The sequence below is a fragment of the Mytilus trossulus genome, chromosome 8, assembly GCF_036588685.1.
Source record: "Mytilus trossulus isolate FHL-02 chromosome 8, PNRI_Mtr1.1.1.hap1, whole genome shotgun sequence".
Classification (NCBI taxonomy): Eukaryota; Metazoa; Mollusca; class Bivalvia; order Mytilida; family Mytilidae; genus Mytilus; species Mytilus trossulus.
The window spans coordinates 50791114-50809940 of NC_086380.1; the positions used below are offsets into that span (position 1 = coordinate 50791114).

The following is an 18827-nucleotide window of genomic DNA, read 5'->3' on the forward strand; positions in this document are numbered from 1 at the left end:
ATGTCCCAAGTCAGGAGCCTATACTAGTAACTCAGTGATTGTCGTTTTCTTATGTGTTGAATATTTGTTTTTCGTTCGTTTTTTTACATAAATATGGCCGTTAGTTTTCTCTTTTGAATTGTTTTACATGGTCTTATCGGGGCCTTTTATAGCTGACTATGCGGTATTGGCTTTGTTCATTGTTGAAGGTCGTACGGTGACCTATAGTTGTTAGTGTTTGTGTCATTTTGGTCTTTTGTGGATAGTTGTCGCATTGGCAATCATACCACATTTTCTTTTTCATATTAAAATTGAAGTTCAACTTGAATAGGTATTAAAACATCGTTGACGGAGAAGTTGTATGTAAAAAAAAGATGTTGTATGATAGCCAATGGGACGAATACCTTTAATCCACCAGGTACCAAAGCATGATGCGAGTTAAAGATTGAAAAATCAGAAATGTGCCTTAATTGATATATATATTCATAGACACAGAGGCTTGTCACTTTTTTGTTTATCTTTTTATTGGAAAATATTCTTTAATATTTCAACTTATTTAGAGTTTTAAACATTTATCAATGCGATTTGAATATAACGATAGTTCATGTAATTTGCCCGTCTTTCCTTTTCCCCGCCTATATGGAAAGCAAGTACAATGATACATGTTTCCGACTCCACTGTTAAAGTACAAATGATGCATGTAGTTATTTTACGACTTTGCGTAAAATATTTTGAAGAAAGAAGTGCAAGATATTCCATTGTTCAAACACGAATCATATAACTGTCATTTCCGCTAAAACTATAAGTCTAGACTACCGGTGTCAAGACTTCGTCTTGTTGTACAGGGTACAATTGCCTTTAATATTTTAAAGATATGTTTTCCATTTATTTTTTCATAAGATAGGTCTTTATACTTTCTGTTTGAGTAAGTTACATGTACTTGTATTGTGACTGTCATTTGTTTTTTGTGTTATGTGTATAGTATATGTTGTGTAGACCCCAATCGTAACTACTCGGCCATTCTCGCTACGCAGTACAATTATTATAGCTATTTTCTTCGTGCAACCAGAAAGGCCGAGTTGTTCCGATTGTTCGTGCAACCAGAAAGGCCGAGTTGTTCCGATTGGTGTAGACCCGTAAGTTTTTGAGATGTTGATCCAAGCCTAAAAATTGTTTTTATAACTTTTCTTTTGTTTGAAATTTGCCAGAGAGAGTCAAAAGATTGAAGAGTAATTGTAATATGTATTTGTCGTTTACACATCTTCTTGAATTATGTTAAAACAAAATGACTTTGTCACATCAATTCTTGTTATTTAAATTAAAAAAAGTGTAAAAAGTATACGTTAAATGTAATTATTGCCAAAAAAATAAAAAAAAATAAAATTAAAACTTATTTGATCATGACAGACAAAATACGATTCCTGTCAAAGTACATATGAAAGCTGTAAAATTTTAGGATAGAATAGCCGATAAATGAGATATCGAATGACTGATAGTTTGAAAACTTATTTTAGTTTTGCGTATTTAAAAACAACACACTCAAATGACAACGGGGCATTGTTTTAGGACAATGTATAATGTTATTAATCATACAGATATGATAATTGTTTGTGCCATATATTGATGGATATTGATACTAGCGGTGGTCTTCTATTGATCTTTTCGGACCAGATCTTTCTGTAAAAGGTGATAATTGTCACATTTCACTGCTGATAAACCCCGTTGTTCGGAGGAAGGGCGACACCTCGTCGATGCAATGATATTATCTATCGACTTTGTTTGATTTCATTGGTAAATTGTGTGTCAATTATGACACGTGACTCGCTGGTTCTTTGTTTGTAAAGTTTAACGTTCATCCTCACACACAATACAGTTTTTGCAGAGAGAGCTTCATGTAGCACACGGAGTTCAACATCTCGTGACTGGACTTAACGGATAAGGAAAACAAATATTACAGAAGTGAAATATCCGTCAATAGATTTAACGTTTAAGTAGTTGTGCAAACTAGCCGATTCTTAAAAAACATTCTCTCAAGATGTGTTTTGTGTCAAATAATATGAAGGAATATTTCTATTTCAGAAACTTGGACTTTTTATAAAAACTTGATAAATCGATCGATTACCTTCCGAATGGTACCGATTTAAATTTCATACTGAGGCCGCATATCTAGTATTGTTAAGGCTTAATATGTATATAGTGTATATACTCTGCAGTAACATATATAAAACATATTGTAGTATTATATGTGTCTTTAAAAAATATATATGTTTTATAAACAGAGTGAGTTATGACTCGTGCAATTCAAGAAGTCTCAAATCGATACTCGAAGGAAACGATCGTTTTATGCGAAAGAACCATCCTAACTTACAGAGTTACAAGATTTTGATGGATAAAGAAATTTACGCAGTACATCAAACAGAGCTCGAGAAGAGATCAAGAACCAATCATGTAGATCCGACTTTTTTTTTTTTTTTTTTTTTTTTTATTAAAACGAAATTATTAAATTACATGTATAATAAATGATATTACCAACATGCCAAAACCAATCCCAAATCAGCTATATTTGTCATATCATAGCTTGACCAGTAAAGCTATGGCAATATTTGTCAATATAATCTGCATCTTTCAAATATATCAGCAAATTAAAAGCAAATATATCTATTTACCATACATTTCTAGCTGTCTGAAATATCTTTCTTTATCATTTCTTTGCATATGTATTCAAAGTTACATATGCCCAATATATTTACACATAAATTTCTAGTTGTCTGAAATATCTTTCTTTATCATTTCTTTGCATATGTATTCAAAGTTACATATGCCCAATATATTTACACATACATTTCTAGCTGTCTGAAATATCTTTCTTTATCATTTATTTGCATATGTATTCAAAGTTTCATATGCCCAATATATTTACACATGTCATTGATATTATCATTTGACCACATTTCTTAGTTAAACAAATTGTCTGCAAATCTATGTATTTACCATACATTTCGGAATATGTTCAAAGGCTTTTGATATGTTCTGATTTGACATACATTTCAGTCGACAATAAAGACTAGCAAAATTATTTCTTTACAATACATTTGACAGGTCTCTGCAGATTAAAGGAAATGATGCTTTACACCCCTCTATAGAGTTCTCGTTTTGAATTGGTTTACATACCAGGAAAATGTAGATGCACCTTACACTTTATAACCCCTATAAAATCATTTGAATGATGATACTTTGCTACCTGGACAAAGAAACACATTTGCGGATAAATTTACATCATAGAAAAATACATGACAAAGATTTCCATTTGCAGAGGTATACAAATACATAAGTTTGAAAAAGTTTTGCGACGGTCATAAATATATATAAATTCTAAACTTCAAAATGGTTTGATTAGGTGTTTATATATTTTATAAACCGCGGTCTCTCATAACCGCCCATAGGAGGATATAGTACAAGAAATATTGATATTTACAGCATGTAAAGACAAGATAAACTAAATGCAGTGGTTTATAAATATATGTAAATGTCGGTCTCTAAAAACATTTACATATCATTTGCGTACCTCTTCAAATCCGGGATTTCGTGTAGTGTATAGTTGACCTACTACTTATAGTTTAAGAAAAATAGACCTAAACACAAAAACTTAACACTGTGCAATGAACCGTGCAATTTAGGTCATGGTCAAATAAAACCTGCGGGACTGATATATAGATCATAATATATTTCCATACACCAAATATAGTTGACCTTTGGCATATAATATTAAATAGAAAGACCAAAACTTAAAAACTTAACTTTCACCACTGAACCATGAAAATGAGGTCAAGGTCAGATGACATCTGCCCGCTAGACATGTACACCTTACAATCATTCCATACAACAAATATAGTAGACCTATTGCATAAAGTATGAGAAAAACAGACCAAAACACAAAAACTTAACTATAACCACTGAACCATGAAAATGAGGTCAAGGTCAGATGACACCTGCCAGTTGTCGACATGTACACCTTCCAGTCCTTCCATACACCAAATATACTAGCCCTATTGCTTATAGTATCTGAGATATGGACTTGACCACCAAAACTTAACCTTGTTCACTGATCTATGAAATGAGGTCGAGGTCAAGTGAAAACTGTCTGACGGGCATGAAGACCTTGCAAGGTACGCACATACCAAATTTAGTTATCCTATTACTTATAATAAGAGAGAATTCAACATTACAAAAATTCTGAACTTTTTTTTCAAGTGGTCACTGAACCATGAAAATGAGGTCAAGGACATTGGACATGTGACTGACGGAAACTTCGTAACATGAGGCATCTATATACAAAGTATGAAGCATCCAGGTTTTTCACCTTCTAAAATATAAACCTTTTAAGAAGTTAGCTAACACCGCCGCCGTAGCCGCCGCCGCCGGATCACTATCCCTATGTCGAGCTTTCTGCAACAAAAGTTGCAGGCTCGACAAAAAGGAATTGTGCTCCAAAGTTCAGTAATTTAAAAAAAATATATTTATTTCATTTAAATCTAAATACTTTTTGTCAAAATTAAAGACATGACATACACGTAGCAGTTAAAATAAATATTTAATTACATCAGTACTTGTGTGTTTTACAAGTAGGAGGTATTAATTTATACAACAAACAGAAGAACATTTTTTTAAATTTTTATTCTTTTTTCAATTTGATTTATATCACATACAATATATCCCAAATTCCAATAAAAGATATATATTTCTAATATAAGGTTGAACATTTTAAGTGATTTTGTTGGCTACATGTACCTCATTAAAAAGATAATTATATAACTATAGTATGGAACCATGAACCCTAGTATGTAGTTTTTATTTAGATATTTTGGGAAATTAAGATTAAACAAAATACATGCCAAACAAGAAGCGCCTTAATAAGGTTTTATCACCCTTAGCATAAGTGTAGATTTAGCCTGTTTAGGTAAAAGAAAATCTTTTATTTAACTAAACTCTCAAACTTTGAAATTAATAAAATAAAATTATTTTATAACATTATCTGATTTCACCTCCTCTATTTGATAAATCTGAAAATCATGTAAGGATGTAAAAATCTGATTTTATATATATATCTTTATTTCATTGTGGCTGTTGTCATGTGAGTTAAAAAGGAATTTATTTTAATAGTTAAAATTAAAAAAAAGGAGAGGTTATTTGGTTAAGTATATTCAGAAAGGTCGAGTATTGTTCAGACCTTTGTTCGAGTATGTTTAAGACTGAAAAAAATAGGTCGAGTACAGGTCGAAAACGGGCTAAGACTGTTTCAGACTGGTCGAGTAATACTTCAGGATATTTTCAATGTCAAAGATAAGGGTCAAGTACAAATCAGTACAGTCGAGTACGGTTAAGACTTGGGTCGAGTAATGTCTAGTAAAATTCAGACCTTTTCAGACTGGTCGAGTAAAAATCAGTACAGTCGAGTACGGACATTTCAGACTGTAACTGGTTTGTAGTTTCTGTTCCCGTTGCTTAATATGTATTTGTTCGTGTAATATTTCGGGACTGGTTGTTTTTGTATTTCTATGTTTAGGAACTTTTTCATTTGGCCAGATGTCTTATTTTGTCAATTGTTATTTGATGGTTCCATTGTTAGTTACCCCGCTTTTCATGAAAATTCTTGCTTTCTGAGAGACCTCGTTAAATATTTGGCTATTTTGCTAAATTGTCTCTCTTGATATATATCCTTCCAAATGAAGATTAACCAAGTAGCTCCGGTTAAATCTTCGTACGCAGTAATCTATTCAATTGGTGTTTTTTTTTCATTTAGTATTTTAATGATTAAATACAATAACTTACCTGGACAAGTGGGTGGACATTCTTCCTGTGTCTGAAACACGTTTATTTAATTATGAAACATTTCAAAATGACAAAGACCCTCAGACATAATAATAAAACATGTACAACTAACACAATGATGATAAAGAAGAACAACGCATTTTATTATAAGATTAACTCCTTCATTATCTTTGTTTTCTTTGTCTTTGATATTTTGTTCTTTTTTTCCATTTAATATATGTAATACATTCTTTTATTATTGGGAAAACTTTAAGTAAATCGTCTTAATTTAAAATTTATCTAACATAGCTATCTTACGGTGTTTATATTTCACAACTTGTTCGTTATGCCCGTGTCTGTTGTGACGTTTTTTTATTTTACCGAACGCAACCTAGTATGTATTACTGGTAAATTATTAAACCAGGGATACCGTTACCATAAATTACTTAAAACCTTTACTAAATTTTTCCAAAGATATAAAGATTTTGTTTTGAAGTTTGGTTTGTACCTGTAGAAAACTTATTTCAAACGGGATAGCACATCCTCATTTTTACGGAAATGTTGTTAACCGTGCCCGGAAATTTAGAAATGATCCATGTAAACTTGTCGCTCCTTTAAATAAACTTATTCTTAAAGGTCACCTATTCAACACTGTAATAAGATCATTGAATATTGTTTTTATTGGTATAAATATTCATTTTGTTATCAGTAAATTAAAAGCGAAATAAATATTACTAGTATGTTATATACATATACATATTCATGGATCTACAATCTGTCGATACCTGTAACTTGGCATTACACAAGGTCATGTTTTTCTCTGGCTATTTGTGACGTCTTTACACTAAATCAATTGGATGTTGGATGTGTACGGATTGATAGTTTAGTCTTAGATGCATGATTTTTTATTAGTTGTTAGTGGCTTTGAACTAGCTGTTAGATAACTGCGAGTACTCTCAGATTTGTTCATTGCGTCTTTTTGTGTCGGGATGTATAAGTACCCGGCCACGTCCACTTGTATTTTTGTCCATCTGATGAGTTAAGCCTTTTTCAACTGATTTTTATAGTTCGTTCTTATGTTGTACTGTTATACCACTGTACCAGGTTAGGGGGAGGGTTGGGATCCCGCTAACATGTTTAACCCCGCCACATTATTTATGTATGTGCCTGTCCCAAGTCAGGAGCCTGTAATTCAGTGGTTGTCGTTTGTTTATGTGTTACATATTTGTTTTTCGTTCATTTTTTTCATAAATAAGGCCGTTAGTTTTCTCGTTTGAATTGTTTTACATTGTCTTATCGGGGCCTATTATAGTTGACTATGCGGTATAGGCTTTGTTCATTGTTGAAGGCCGTACGGTGACCTATAGTTGTTAATGTCTGTGCCATTTTGGTCTTTTGTGGATAGTTGTCTCATTGGCAATCATACCACATCTTCTTTTTTTTTTGTTATAGATATGGCCATTATGCATGTTATAATTGATGTTTTTGGTAATTGTTTATCGTATAGTTATTGAGGAATCTGTCGGCATTCTTATTGATAAGGTTTATGGCAGTGTAATCGAGTTTTAGTTATATTGAGAGGATATACTTATATATATAAAAAGTAAAATCACAAAAATACTGAACTTAGAGGAAAATCAACTCGGAAAGTCCATAATCACATGGCAAAATCAAATAACAAAACGCATAAAAAACGAATGGACAAGAACTGTCATATTTCTGACTTGGTACAGGCATTTTCAAATGTAGAAAATGATGGATTAAACCTGGTTTTATAGCGCTAAACCTTTCACTTTGATGACAGTCTCATCAAATTCCGTTATATTTACATTGATGCGTTAACTAAACAGACACAATAAATAAAATGAGCCAAATAACGTTAACTAAACAGACACAATAAATAAAACGAGCCAAATAACGTCTAAACAAGTGACAACTTTACGATGGATTCATGTTGACAGCTATGTTGTTTTCCTAAAATATAATTTACTTTTTTAATATTCGACGATCTAGTTAATGTTACGTACCTTATTAAAAACCCAAAGTAAAGGATATCTGGAGGAATGTTCATTTCCGCTGTCGCATACCCAATCAGAATGTAATTTCGCCTTTGTAATGGATACCATGCAGGGTGATCTGCCACACACTTCCCCAACTTCAATTTGAAATAGATTTGACAAATTAGCCATTTGGTGGCTCTTTCCAATGGTGCTGAGATAGAATTTTAAAACAACTTCTAGAGTCGCGGTTAGACATTCTTGAATGCTGGCTGCAATATCTGGAGAGATGCACGACTTAGATGACATGTGTGTGAGGTAGACAATAACCTGTGTGTCCTCGACAATCATTCGGAACTCGGTATTGCCGTCAACAGATAACACGGCAGAGGAGTCGTATAATAACGGACGACCGTTAAACTCCATAATAGGCCATATACCACTTACTGCTCCAATAAGTTTGAAGGAAAGTGCAGATGGTATGGATGACTGCTGCAATCGATAGACCAAAGAAAGTGTTCTGTTTGCAAATGATTTGTCATCTAGAAATGACATCGGCATCTTCTTTTTTACTGTGCATGGAACCAAATAATAATCTACGTATGCATCACTCTTGCCTGAGTATCGTTTTGGGAGGACCAAAACATCGAGATGAATGAGAACTTGAATCACGAATTCTTTGAAGTCATCATCTGGTATGTGAGTGTGGAATCGTTTTTGCTGCCATAGTTTCAGGAGATCTTTTTTGTATATCTTTCCAGTATCAGTCATGTTTCTAAGGATGTTTCTAAGAGTTTCATCCTCGGGCCAAAACATTTCATCCGTAATAAATGACCTCAGGATGTTGACCAATGCAGGAGGATACAGAATGATGAAGTTGTTAAGTTCCGGTTGATTGAAGTACATGATTTTACCCAAAGCGTGTTGTGTTAAGAGAAAGTCTTCGAGTTGTTTGTCAGAGAGTGCTAGATCTCCATTCATTGTGTTTGCCTCAGCTAAATGTGATTTGAATATAATATTGACATTATCTTTTTTCATATTTGAGATCAAAAGTTCGAGAGGAACCCAAATCATAGGCCGTCGTAGTCCCCAGGATGGCTGGTTTTGGGCAATAGTAACAAGTTGGTTTTTCAAATTCTGAATTTCCTGGTCGTTTTTGTCTGTACCGTTAATGAAGAAAACTGGATCGAAGACGAAGTGTTTCTTCCTTTCATGGCTACCAAACATGTCAGTGACTTTCTTTACAAAATTGGCTTTCATTTTTTTCTGTAAATCCTGAAAGTGATACATGACACTAAATTGAATCGTGAACTGGTAACGTCTACTTAATTGTACTGAGAAAATCAGGTGGATGAGTGATAAATTGGAATTTATCTATTATCAAATTGTCCAATTGTTTATGAGTAAAGGAATATAATATAGAAGCAGTGACAAACCAGTTAATATTCATCTGATTGTTTTCACAAAGTTGCCATCAATTGGGAATGAAGACTGTTTACTTTACTAATATTAACAAGATTTCAACCAGTGTTGAATTAGCAAAAAACTGCTCGCATTTCAAAGTATTGAAAAACAGGAAGAATTCAAATAACAGACCGGAATGATGTTCAAATAACGAAAGTACAAGTCATCACCACAAATCTGTGGACTAAATATTAAGTCGTTATGTTAAGTAGAAATATGTCATGATGAATTTTAAGTTCATCCGACAGATTAAAATCTTCTAATATCGGCAAACAGGAAGAAAGTGTTCTACGGATCCAAAAAATGTGCACAGGTTACTTCTTACTATGAAGCAGCTGATAAATTACGAGATAAGTTCTCTAGTACCTAACAAAGACATTACACAAATAATATTTGGACTTACGGATGAACAAACGAAGGAATAAGATGAACGTTTTTACAGTGGGGTACACTAAATTCTAATTTATAAACAGCACTTCGCGTTTGACATGTTTGAGCAACGACATGAATAATGCAAATTATATAACGGAATCATTAGCAGGTATGTGTCTCTGCATCGTTTTTTCTTTCCAAAAAATAATAAGTTAACTATCATTTATTCCTAAATGTACACAAGCCAATGCTAACCTCCGGAAGCAGGTCAATATGTGTTGCAGCAAACACGATCATTGGCATAACATCACTATCATCAACACAGTAGGTGAGTATTGAGTTGACCCAATGTCGCACAATAGCTAGAACAAAAATATGAATACAAGAATAAATATTATGTTTACGTTTGTATTCATTATTCAAATGATAATAAAGAGGCCAATTTACACGTATTTTTTAAACATGTTTACAAAAAGCAATGCTATTACACACCTTAAAGCATTGTTGAAATTTATCCTATGACCGATGTTGCTTACATCGACGTCATGTTGGGCTTTGGTGGATCGTTGTATAATTTGCAAATATACAACATCTTATCATAATAAATATTGTATTTTCAATGTCAATTTTATGCGTCATAAATAAAAAAGGGACGAAAGATATACTAGAGGGACAGTCAAACTCATAGATTAAAAATATACTGACAACGCAGTGGCTAAAAATAAACAAATAATAGTACAGAAGACACAATATAGAAAACTAAAGACTAAGCAACACGAACCCCACTAAAAACTAGGGGTGATCTCAAGTGCCCTGGAAGAGTAATGACATGACCTATGAATTAGGCCTTGAGATCTCACAAAATATGTTAAACCTCGCCGCAGTTTTGCACCTGTCGAAAGTCAGGAGCATCTGTTAGTGTCGTACGTTTTCTAAATTTAGTTCATTTATATGTTTTGTAGTTTAGTGTGATATTCATGGAACTCATACATAATTTTGTTTAGGGGCCAGCTGAAGTTCGCCTCCAGGTAAGGGATTTTGTTTTCGCTGTGGTGACGACCCATTGATGGTCTTTGGCTGTTCTCTGCTCTTTGGTTAGGTTGTTGTCTTTTTGGAACATTCCCCATTTTCATTCTCAATTTTAAATTGGAAATAAATTGACAGTTTGAAATAACATTAACTGACTTTTCTTGTAAAGGTGTATTCCCCCAATATTATATCATGAACATTGTTCATTAAATAATTAGACACCTGAAGTTTATATGCAATGGCTGTCTAGTAGTTAGAAATTCCATTCAGTAATTTATTTCTTTTATATTTTTGAACTTTTAAATCTTTACCAAAGCAACCAATCTGTAATTTGTTTACCAGAATATATGTGTTTATTTGTTACTTCGGTGAACTTTTCATTTCAATGTATATAAAGAAAAAAAAATATACATGGTTTCTCTTTGTACATATTTTAAATATTCAATACGACAAAAAGTTACAAGATTTGTGTTTGAATCACAAACACGAACTTACAATATGACTATCATTGCATTGTTTCAATGTGAGCAACACCTTCGCCCCTTCCCAAACACAAAAACAATATTTTGAAAGTTACAAAATGATATAAAATGCAATGTAATCATTACTTATGAATCAAAAGTGATATTACTCTACTCAATCCATTGAGGGACTACTTCAAGACAAAGTATGATGCAATGTTATAAGTTTGCGTCATTGAGCTTTTGTGCAAGTTACAGATAAATAGTGAGTGTTTAAAAGGATGATACATCGAAAAGGCATTGTTTAGTGAAACGACAAAAATATAAACGACATAGTCATAAATTGCTCTACATGAAACTTATTTTATGACATGAATGTTCTTTAAGAAAATGTTAAAATAAATACCTTGCTTCATAAAAAAAATGGTAGCCTACACAAATATGATGGTTAGTTCTTCAGACCAATGCCCCCAAAACATATGGGGCGAGCGTGCGAATTATTTCGTCATTTTGTTTTCTTGAATAAGGGTTTTTTAGTCGAATGTTTTACAAGTTAACAAATCGTATACTTCTATTATTTTGGCAGATAAGAAGTTGTACAATTTATGTTCATGATAATAACTAGGTTAATTCTACGAAAATAGAAGGCAAGACAAGCTATAATGCATATTGTTTAATTTATTGGTGGTTTACCAAATCAGACTTTCTTGTCTAATTGGGGTTTAGTTTAGTTTGGTTATTTTCTTCAATAAGCTTTGTTTGCTTGAATTTTTGCTTGAATTCATATATATTTAGAACGCATAGCAACAACTGCCATCTTCATTTTGTATCTAATGAAACATTATTGTCATGCATATATATCTGTTATGACAATTGTCTTTAGAGTGACGGTTTAATGAAAGTCTAGGGTTTTACAAGACCAATTATGTTAGTTAGGTTTATAATAAAATCAAAATATTTGTAAGTATCCAAACAAATGTTCACAAAAAATCATTCAATAGAAATTGTTTTCATTATATTAATTTGAATCTTTTGGTTACAAAACATATTAGATCCAAGTTGCGGCCAAGGTTTTCCTAAAGCTTTGAGGTCTGGAAATTGTAGAAAATCATTATATTTGACAAAAGGTTTAAAATGGGCGTACTTTGGAGAACAGTATGTACTTATATGAACAGAATTGATTTATTTAGCATTAATGCTTTTGAAACAGACCCATTTACGAACCAAATTGCAACCTTTTTGGTGTTATGATAAAGTTGATATCTTAGGCCTTTTTGTGCCATAAGTGGACCTTGAATTTGATGATTAATCTCCATAAATATAGCATTTTTTACATTTTGAATCAATGAAAATATATTCTTTCATTGTGAAGATAAAATCAAACTTTTACAAAAAACTGCTATTTTTTAGTAAAAATGCTAGTTTGAGTCCAATAAGTTCAAAAGTTGTTTACGAAAATTGACGAAACTGATGCAAATAAGAATGGAATTTTGTAATCTATAGATATTTGTCTAGTAAATATACATAATTTATACTCTACCAACAAAAAGCTAAAAGTCAAGTCTTTTTTTAATTCATTTTGTATAGTTGTAAGAACATATCGTGCCGGAGGCTAGAAGATAATATTTAAATTGTTTCTGCTTTGTTAAACATGTTAAAGATAAGAAAAGAGGCGCTTTATATATTGGTGATCCGTGTAAACTCGCCGAACCTTTAAACACAATTATTAGTAAAAGTTATCTTATTAATTTTGTAATAAGATCTTCTGAATGTTGTTTTCATTGGCACAAATATCGATTATGTCATCCTCAAATTAATACATAACTAAATTTGTATTCTTTTCGAATGGTTATTTGGATGTATAAATATACATACACGTTAATATATATATTTATATATATATTTCTGTATCTATATATAACATTATACCTAACTACTTTAGATATCACCACAACAATGTTATATCTGCAAATTTTCGGAAGCAAGTTGTTGTTCTTCCCTTACCGGGATTCCCACTAATGATATTCATGTAACAGCTTACTTTCGTGTTTCTTTGACCAGTTACACAATTTGTAATGAAATTTTGTTATTCCATGTTTACTTATTTTGTTATATATGTTATTGTTTGTACCACCTTTGATAAGAATTAAGTATGACGATAAATTTTTGCGGATGTTCTCATACTATGAACAACAAATTTATATATTTTAAAAAATATCTTCGTAATTCTGTCAACAAAATTATTATATTCAGACCTGTGAACGTTATTATATGTAATGCCATTTTTTCGAAGATTATAGTTCAAATTTATTCGTTCATATTGTATGTTTACTTGTTTTTCTGAATATATTTTGTTTTAAAGTGAAGCTAGGTTACGGTGATGGTAAGCGCCGGTGATAAAACGTGGAAACCCGCTAAATTTATTTTTGCACCTATCCGAAGTCAGGAACCAGTGTCAGTGATTGTTGTTTGAAGACGGGGTTCTTACGTGTTACTTATTCTCATTTTCCTGTATAAATTGTTTTACACTGGTCAGTTTCGGTCATGCCATAGCTGGCTATACTGTACGAGGCATGGCTTAATGATGAAGGTCGTACTTTGACCTATAATTGTTTTCTTTTTACATATTCTGATTTTGAAAGGAAGGTGTCTCGTTTGCACTCATACCATATCTTCATATTTCTAATGAATCATTATGCTAGAAAAAGTAGTAAATATAAGTTAAAATATTTAGCCATACAATGAAAGCACCAAGCAATTTAGAAGTAAAAAGGGGTGCACGGTCATGGTATGTAATCTTGATTTTTCATGTTAACCGATTAATGAGATTTAAGCATCAGTAATGTATTTTTTTTCTAACCAAAGTTTTGTAAACATTGTGTGCCGTTTGTTATAGGTTGTTTAACGTTATAGAAGTAGAAACAAATGTATCGTTTAATCAGGTGTTTACTGACCCTTTTTGAACTGTCAAAAATTTTAACAAACTTATTACGCGGGAAAATAGCTTCTGTAGAAAATGTTATAGACACACAGGTTTGTACTATCAAACTTCTGGGAACTAGTATGCTCTAATATGCAATTAAAAGTATGTTGATTTTTTCAGCACAAGTCAGGATGAGGTACAGTTTTGACATGAAATAACTGCCAATTAATTTGAATTTAAGACTAGTAGCCACTAATGCTTGACATTGCAGAATTTAACATAGAAAGCAAAGGGCTATGGATAAGTGGTTTTATACTTTCTGTCTGTCACGGTTAAAAAAAAGAGACCACAGCTCATACCTTTCCTACGATTCAAATGTGAACGGATACTGGTTGTATTGTAAATGGGGGATGGTGCATGCTGTAGTGGCATATGAAATACATGTAATGAAATATGGAAGACCGTGCATCGAGTGAGTGGGAAGTTTAAACTTTGTAATATCTAAGACATATTGTTTATTTAATGATTAGTACATTCTTTACACATCGCTTGGTTTACGTGTATGATCTCCCTAATTGCTCGTTGATCTCACGACATTGCAGAGGATTTTACATATGTTAATACATGCAATACATATTAGGGTGCATGTTTTTGATTATTGTATGTAATGGTAAATTTAAATATTTTACATTGCCATAATGTTATACTTACATTCATTAGAAATATCTCCCGTAGGATATTCCTTCAGTGGTTCATGAAAATCTCTACTACCGTCAAACATAATGACAAATGTCCCACCGTGCTGAACAAATAACTGATGGGTCATATCATACGATCGTTGACCACCAAAGTCAACCAGATCTGAAGGGGCAATCTTGATTTTGTATTGACCACTCTTAACCTCTTTCAAAATGTCTTCATGTACAGCGTATGCTTCAATTTTCTTTGTTTTTGGCAGACTAATTGAAGGCGTGTTTTTCATTTTAGATCTGACGGTATTTGTACTCGGTAAATCTTGAGATTTTGTTAAACAAGCATCGGATAGTTGAGAAACTTTGGAACTGTAACTGGCTTCGTTCCTTATATCCATTAAATTTAATTCCAGATTATCAGTTCCAATTGGTGATGGCGCAACGTGCTGGTCCAGGTGGGTATCAGAACTTTGACATGTGCTTGTTTCACGAGATGGCTTACCGATTATAACTTTCGTCAGTACATTTTGACCTCTGTCTTCTACAAAACAGTTACTTTCTAATATAAAAAATTAGTAAACAAATTTGAACATGTATCTGAGAAAACCACATGTATAACGTGTAAAAAAATAAATAAATACACAGGCAGACTAAATACAAAGGACCTGTCAAGGACTTCAACAGATGTAGGTAAGCAACACTTATCACGCCCTTTATGTATCATATGTTTTAAGTTTTTATAGTCTTTAACCCACATAATACAATAAGCAAATTATTTTTAATAGAAACCCGTTTTCAGCATTCATTAAGTCTTGGAGAAGACAATTGTTTTAGTAAAAAAATAGTAAATAAATTGAGTGAACTCAAAATTGTTTCCTTTATATACAGACTGAAAACGTACTTTACCGCAAGATTTTGGTTTACATATGGACCATCCCCTAGACAGGAAAACATCATGTGAGACAAAATCACAGTCTCATCATATAATTGTATTGAACACCTCTTCATTTGCTTTTTAATTCACCACTTTTTAGGGGGATTCATTTACCAAAGCATGGATTTCGCCAGTGCTTTATTTAAGTATACCAATTGTATTAGCAACACCTCCTTAAACCCTTTTTAAATTGATTGAATCTATCTTCAAAATCCTAACCATAGTATGCAATTGTGCACTTTTAATTTAAGTATAATTATATTCGAGGTTTCCTTTCGCATACCATATGCTTGTTTATATTTACATTTATATCTGCCTCCTTAACACATAATAAGAATGTAACGAAATGTCCTCAGAATCTTCATACAATAAACTCTTCATAGATAACAGGACTTAATTTAGTATATACGCCAGACGCGCGTTTCGTCTACAAAAGACTCATCAGTGACGCTCGAACCAAAAAAGTAAAAAAAAGGCCAAATAAAGTACGATGTTGAAGAGCATTAAGGACAATGCCAAAGTGCGCAATTGGGTTTGTTTTTTTTGCCGTGTTTCCGTACCAAAACATGAATTTTCCGAAGTGCAAGTTTCAAAAGTCACAGTTCCTCTTGTTATAGATGTGGTTGTTTATAAGATACAATTAGTTTATTAACTTTTCAACTGAGTTCTGATTATTTGAACGATGAGTACAGCATGATAAGCAGTAACTGCTTCACCTCTCGAAGCGCTAAAATTTAACCCGGTTTTTAGTCTAGTTAATTGTGAAATGTTTTGCTATTATTTGTCGTTTTTTTCAATTTGTGTTGCCCACATTGTGGTCGACATCATTACTTCAACTGTTTAATTGCCTTTTTGTTACGATGTATATTCATTCAATCATTATCAGTTTGATAAATTGTACAACTAATTTTTTAATCGACAATTATTATACAGTTGTTAAATTAATGTTTGATAAGACAGTTTGAATACAGTCCAACTACGTAATGTTTTCATTAAGTATGACACATGCTTGCCATATAATTATTTGTATGCATCGTCAATAATTACGGTTTACAATTTTCAAACTTTACCTCCTTGTAAGGGAACCATCTCAAACGTTTCCAAGTTGATACCGTTACGCCCAAAGTGTATGACTAATCCATCTGTTGATTGCCATGTACGCGGTATTGGGCTACCAATAAGAACACTTGCTAGGGTGGACTTTCCACATGCACAACTTCCACAAAGGAATACCCCATTTTCAAACGACTCATATGTGCCAGTGGATAGCAGTTTGAGAAATTCTTCAGAGGTGCCAGCAAAGGGAAATGCGTTATCAGGGTTTACTAAAAGGATAAATTTAGAGTCAAAATAAGTTCAATGTTTTTTTTATTTAGCTGTATGCTGCATAATATGTGAATATTCAATTCAGTAATCTTGACCATTATATTCGTCATTTATTACAATGTTTTGATTTTAAAACGAAGGAATTGACTGAAGTTGTCGATGTAATAAAGCAAGATCATTGTTTACCAGTGACAATATATTAATTATGATTATGTTATCTTATGATGCGAGAAGGATGTTAGTGAAAAACTACTTCAAACATAAATTGATTAAATACTTCAGCTCTTACCGTTTAATATAAAAACGACTACTCAGACTGTGCCCAATAAATCAGCTTATTTCAATAGATATAGGAAGATGTGGTGTGAGTGCCAATGAGACAACTCTCCATCCAAATAACAATTTAAAAAGTAAACCATTATAGGTTAAAGTACGGCCTTCAACACGGAGCCTTGGCTCACACCGAACAACAAGCTATAAAGGGCCCCAAAATTACTAGTGTAAAACCATTCAAACGGGAAAACCAACGGTCTAATCTATATAAACAAAACGAGAAACGAGAAACACGTATATATTACATAAACAAACGACAACTACTGTACATCAGATCAGACATGGTTATTTTAAACAAAACCTACTTTTGAAACTCAAAGTCGAAAATCAAATAACCAACCCAAAACATAATTCAGCGAACAAATAGCTTAACTATTTATCAAATAATACGATGCACAAATCAACTTTGAAAAGGTTAATATGGAAACACATTTTACCTATATCATTTTCCGACGTTTCTTGTAGTGTTTCGTCTTGATGCATAACTGTAGCAGTGTCTTTGTGGTCACTTTTGTCTTTGGTCATATAAGACTGAAATGTAATAATAATACGTATACCTATCAAAATAACCTTAAGGAAGTTTGATTAAAATGTAGAAAAAGTAATCCATTGGATTGAACATGTTTAAAAAAAAAATTAAAAAAAATGATTGGAGGTATTACAGACGTTTTTGGTACCTTTTATAAGCAATAATTTTTTAGAATATGCAAATATTATTTCGAACTAAATCAAAACTTTATGTTCATGTCAAGTCCACTATAAGATGAAGGTCTGGAGCAAAAATATAACCAGTACAAAAAAAGAAAGTTATAACGGCTTCATGTCATTTTCGATATGGACACTCAAGACATTTTTAATCAGACGATATAAAACGAATGTGTATATTCTAAGGTTTTCTTTAATATTGGTCTGTAGTTTGGTGTTCTGTCTATTTTCGACAAAACTGTTCTTTCAACTAGTAAGGGAAAACAACCAAAGTATACAACACAAATCATAATCTTTCAGTCAGTTTAATTGGAGTGTGGAGCTGGCATGTCAGTTAACTGCTAGTAGTCTGTTGTTATTTATGTATTATTGTCATTTTGTTTATTTGCTTTGGTTACATCTTCTGACATCAGACTCGGACTTATCGTGAACTGAATTTTAATGTGCGTATTGCTATGCGTTTACTTTTGTACAGTGGCTAGAGGTATAAGGGGAGGGTTGAGATCTCACAAACATGTTTAACACCGCCGCATTTTTGCGCCTGTCCCAAGTCAGGAGCCTCTGGCCTTTGTTAGTCTTGATTTTTTTTAATTTTAGCTTCTTGTGTACAATTTGGAAATTAGTATGGCGTTCAATATCACTGAACTAGTATATATTTGTTTAGGGGTCAGCTGAAGGACGCTTCCGAGTGTGGGGATTTCTCGCTACATTGAAGACCTGTTGGTGACCTTCTGCTGTTGTTATTTCCTATGGTCAGGTTGTTGTCTCTTTGACACATTCCCCATTTCCATTCTCAATTTTATC

The 18827-nt window shown here is 32.5% G+C and overlaps 2 protein-coding genes across 2 annotated transcripts in view; both read right to left on the reverse strand.

Annotated features, from left to right (window-relative positions):
* Positions 1-18827, reverse strand: part of LOC134727740 (putative ankyrin repeat protein RF_0381) — a 296205-nt gene that overhangs the window by 160777 nt on the left and 116601 nt on the right. The window lies entirely within an intron of this gene.
* Positions 5008-17843, reverse strand: LOC134681480 (uncharacterized). Its single transcript, XM_063541115.1, has 7 exons — positions 17756-17843; positions 16730-16984; positions 14745-15266; positions 9876-9982; positions 7815-9059; positions 5809-5839; positions 5008-5039 (listed from the first exon to the last, which is right to left on the reverse strand). The coding sequence occupies exons 1-7, from the start codon at positions 17841-17843 to the stop codon at positions 5008-5010; spliced, it is 2280 nt and encodes a 759-aa protein (XP_063397185.1).

What these genes read in the sequence shown, in the direction of transcription:
- LOC134681480 (XM_063541115.1), bottom strand. Translation starts at nt 17,843, where the DNA reads ATGACCAAAGACAAAAGTGACCACAAAGACACTGCTACAGTTATGCAT. An exon ending in AACGTCGGAAAATGATATAG is followed by an intron (nt 16,985 to 17,755) that starts GTAAAATGTGTT and finishes TTATCCTTTTAG; the next exon opens with TAAACCCTGATAACGCATTT. An exon ending in GATGGTTCCCTTACAAGGAG is followed by an intron (nt 15,267 to 16,729) that starts GTAAAGTTTGAA and finishes ACTGTTTTGTAG; the next exon opens with AAGACAGAGGTCAAAATGTA.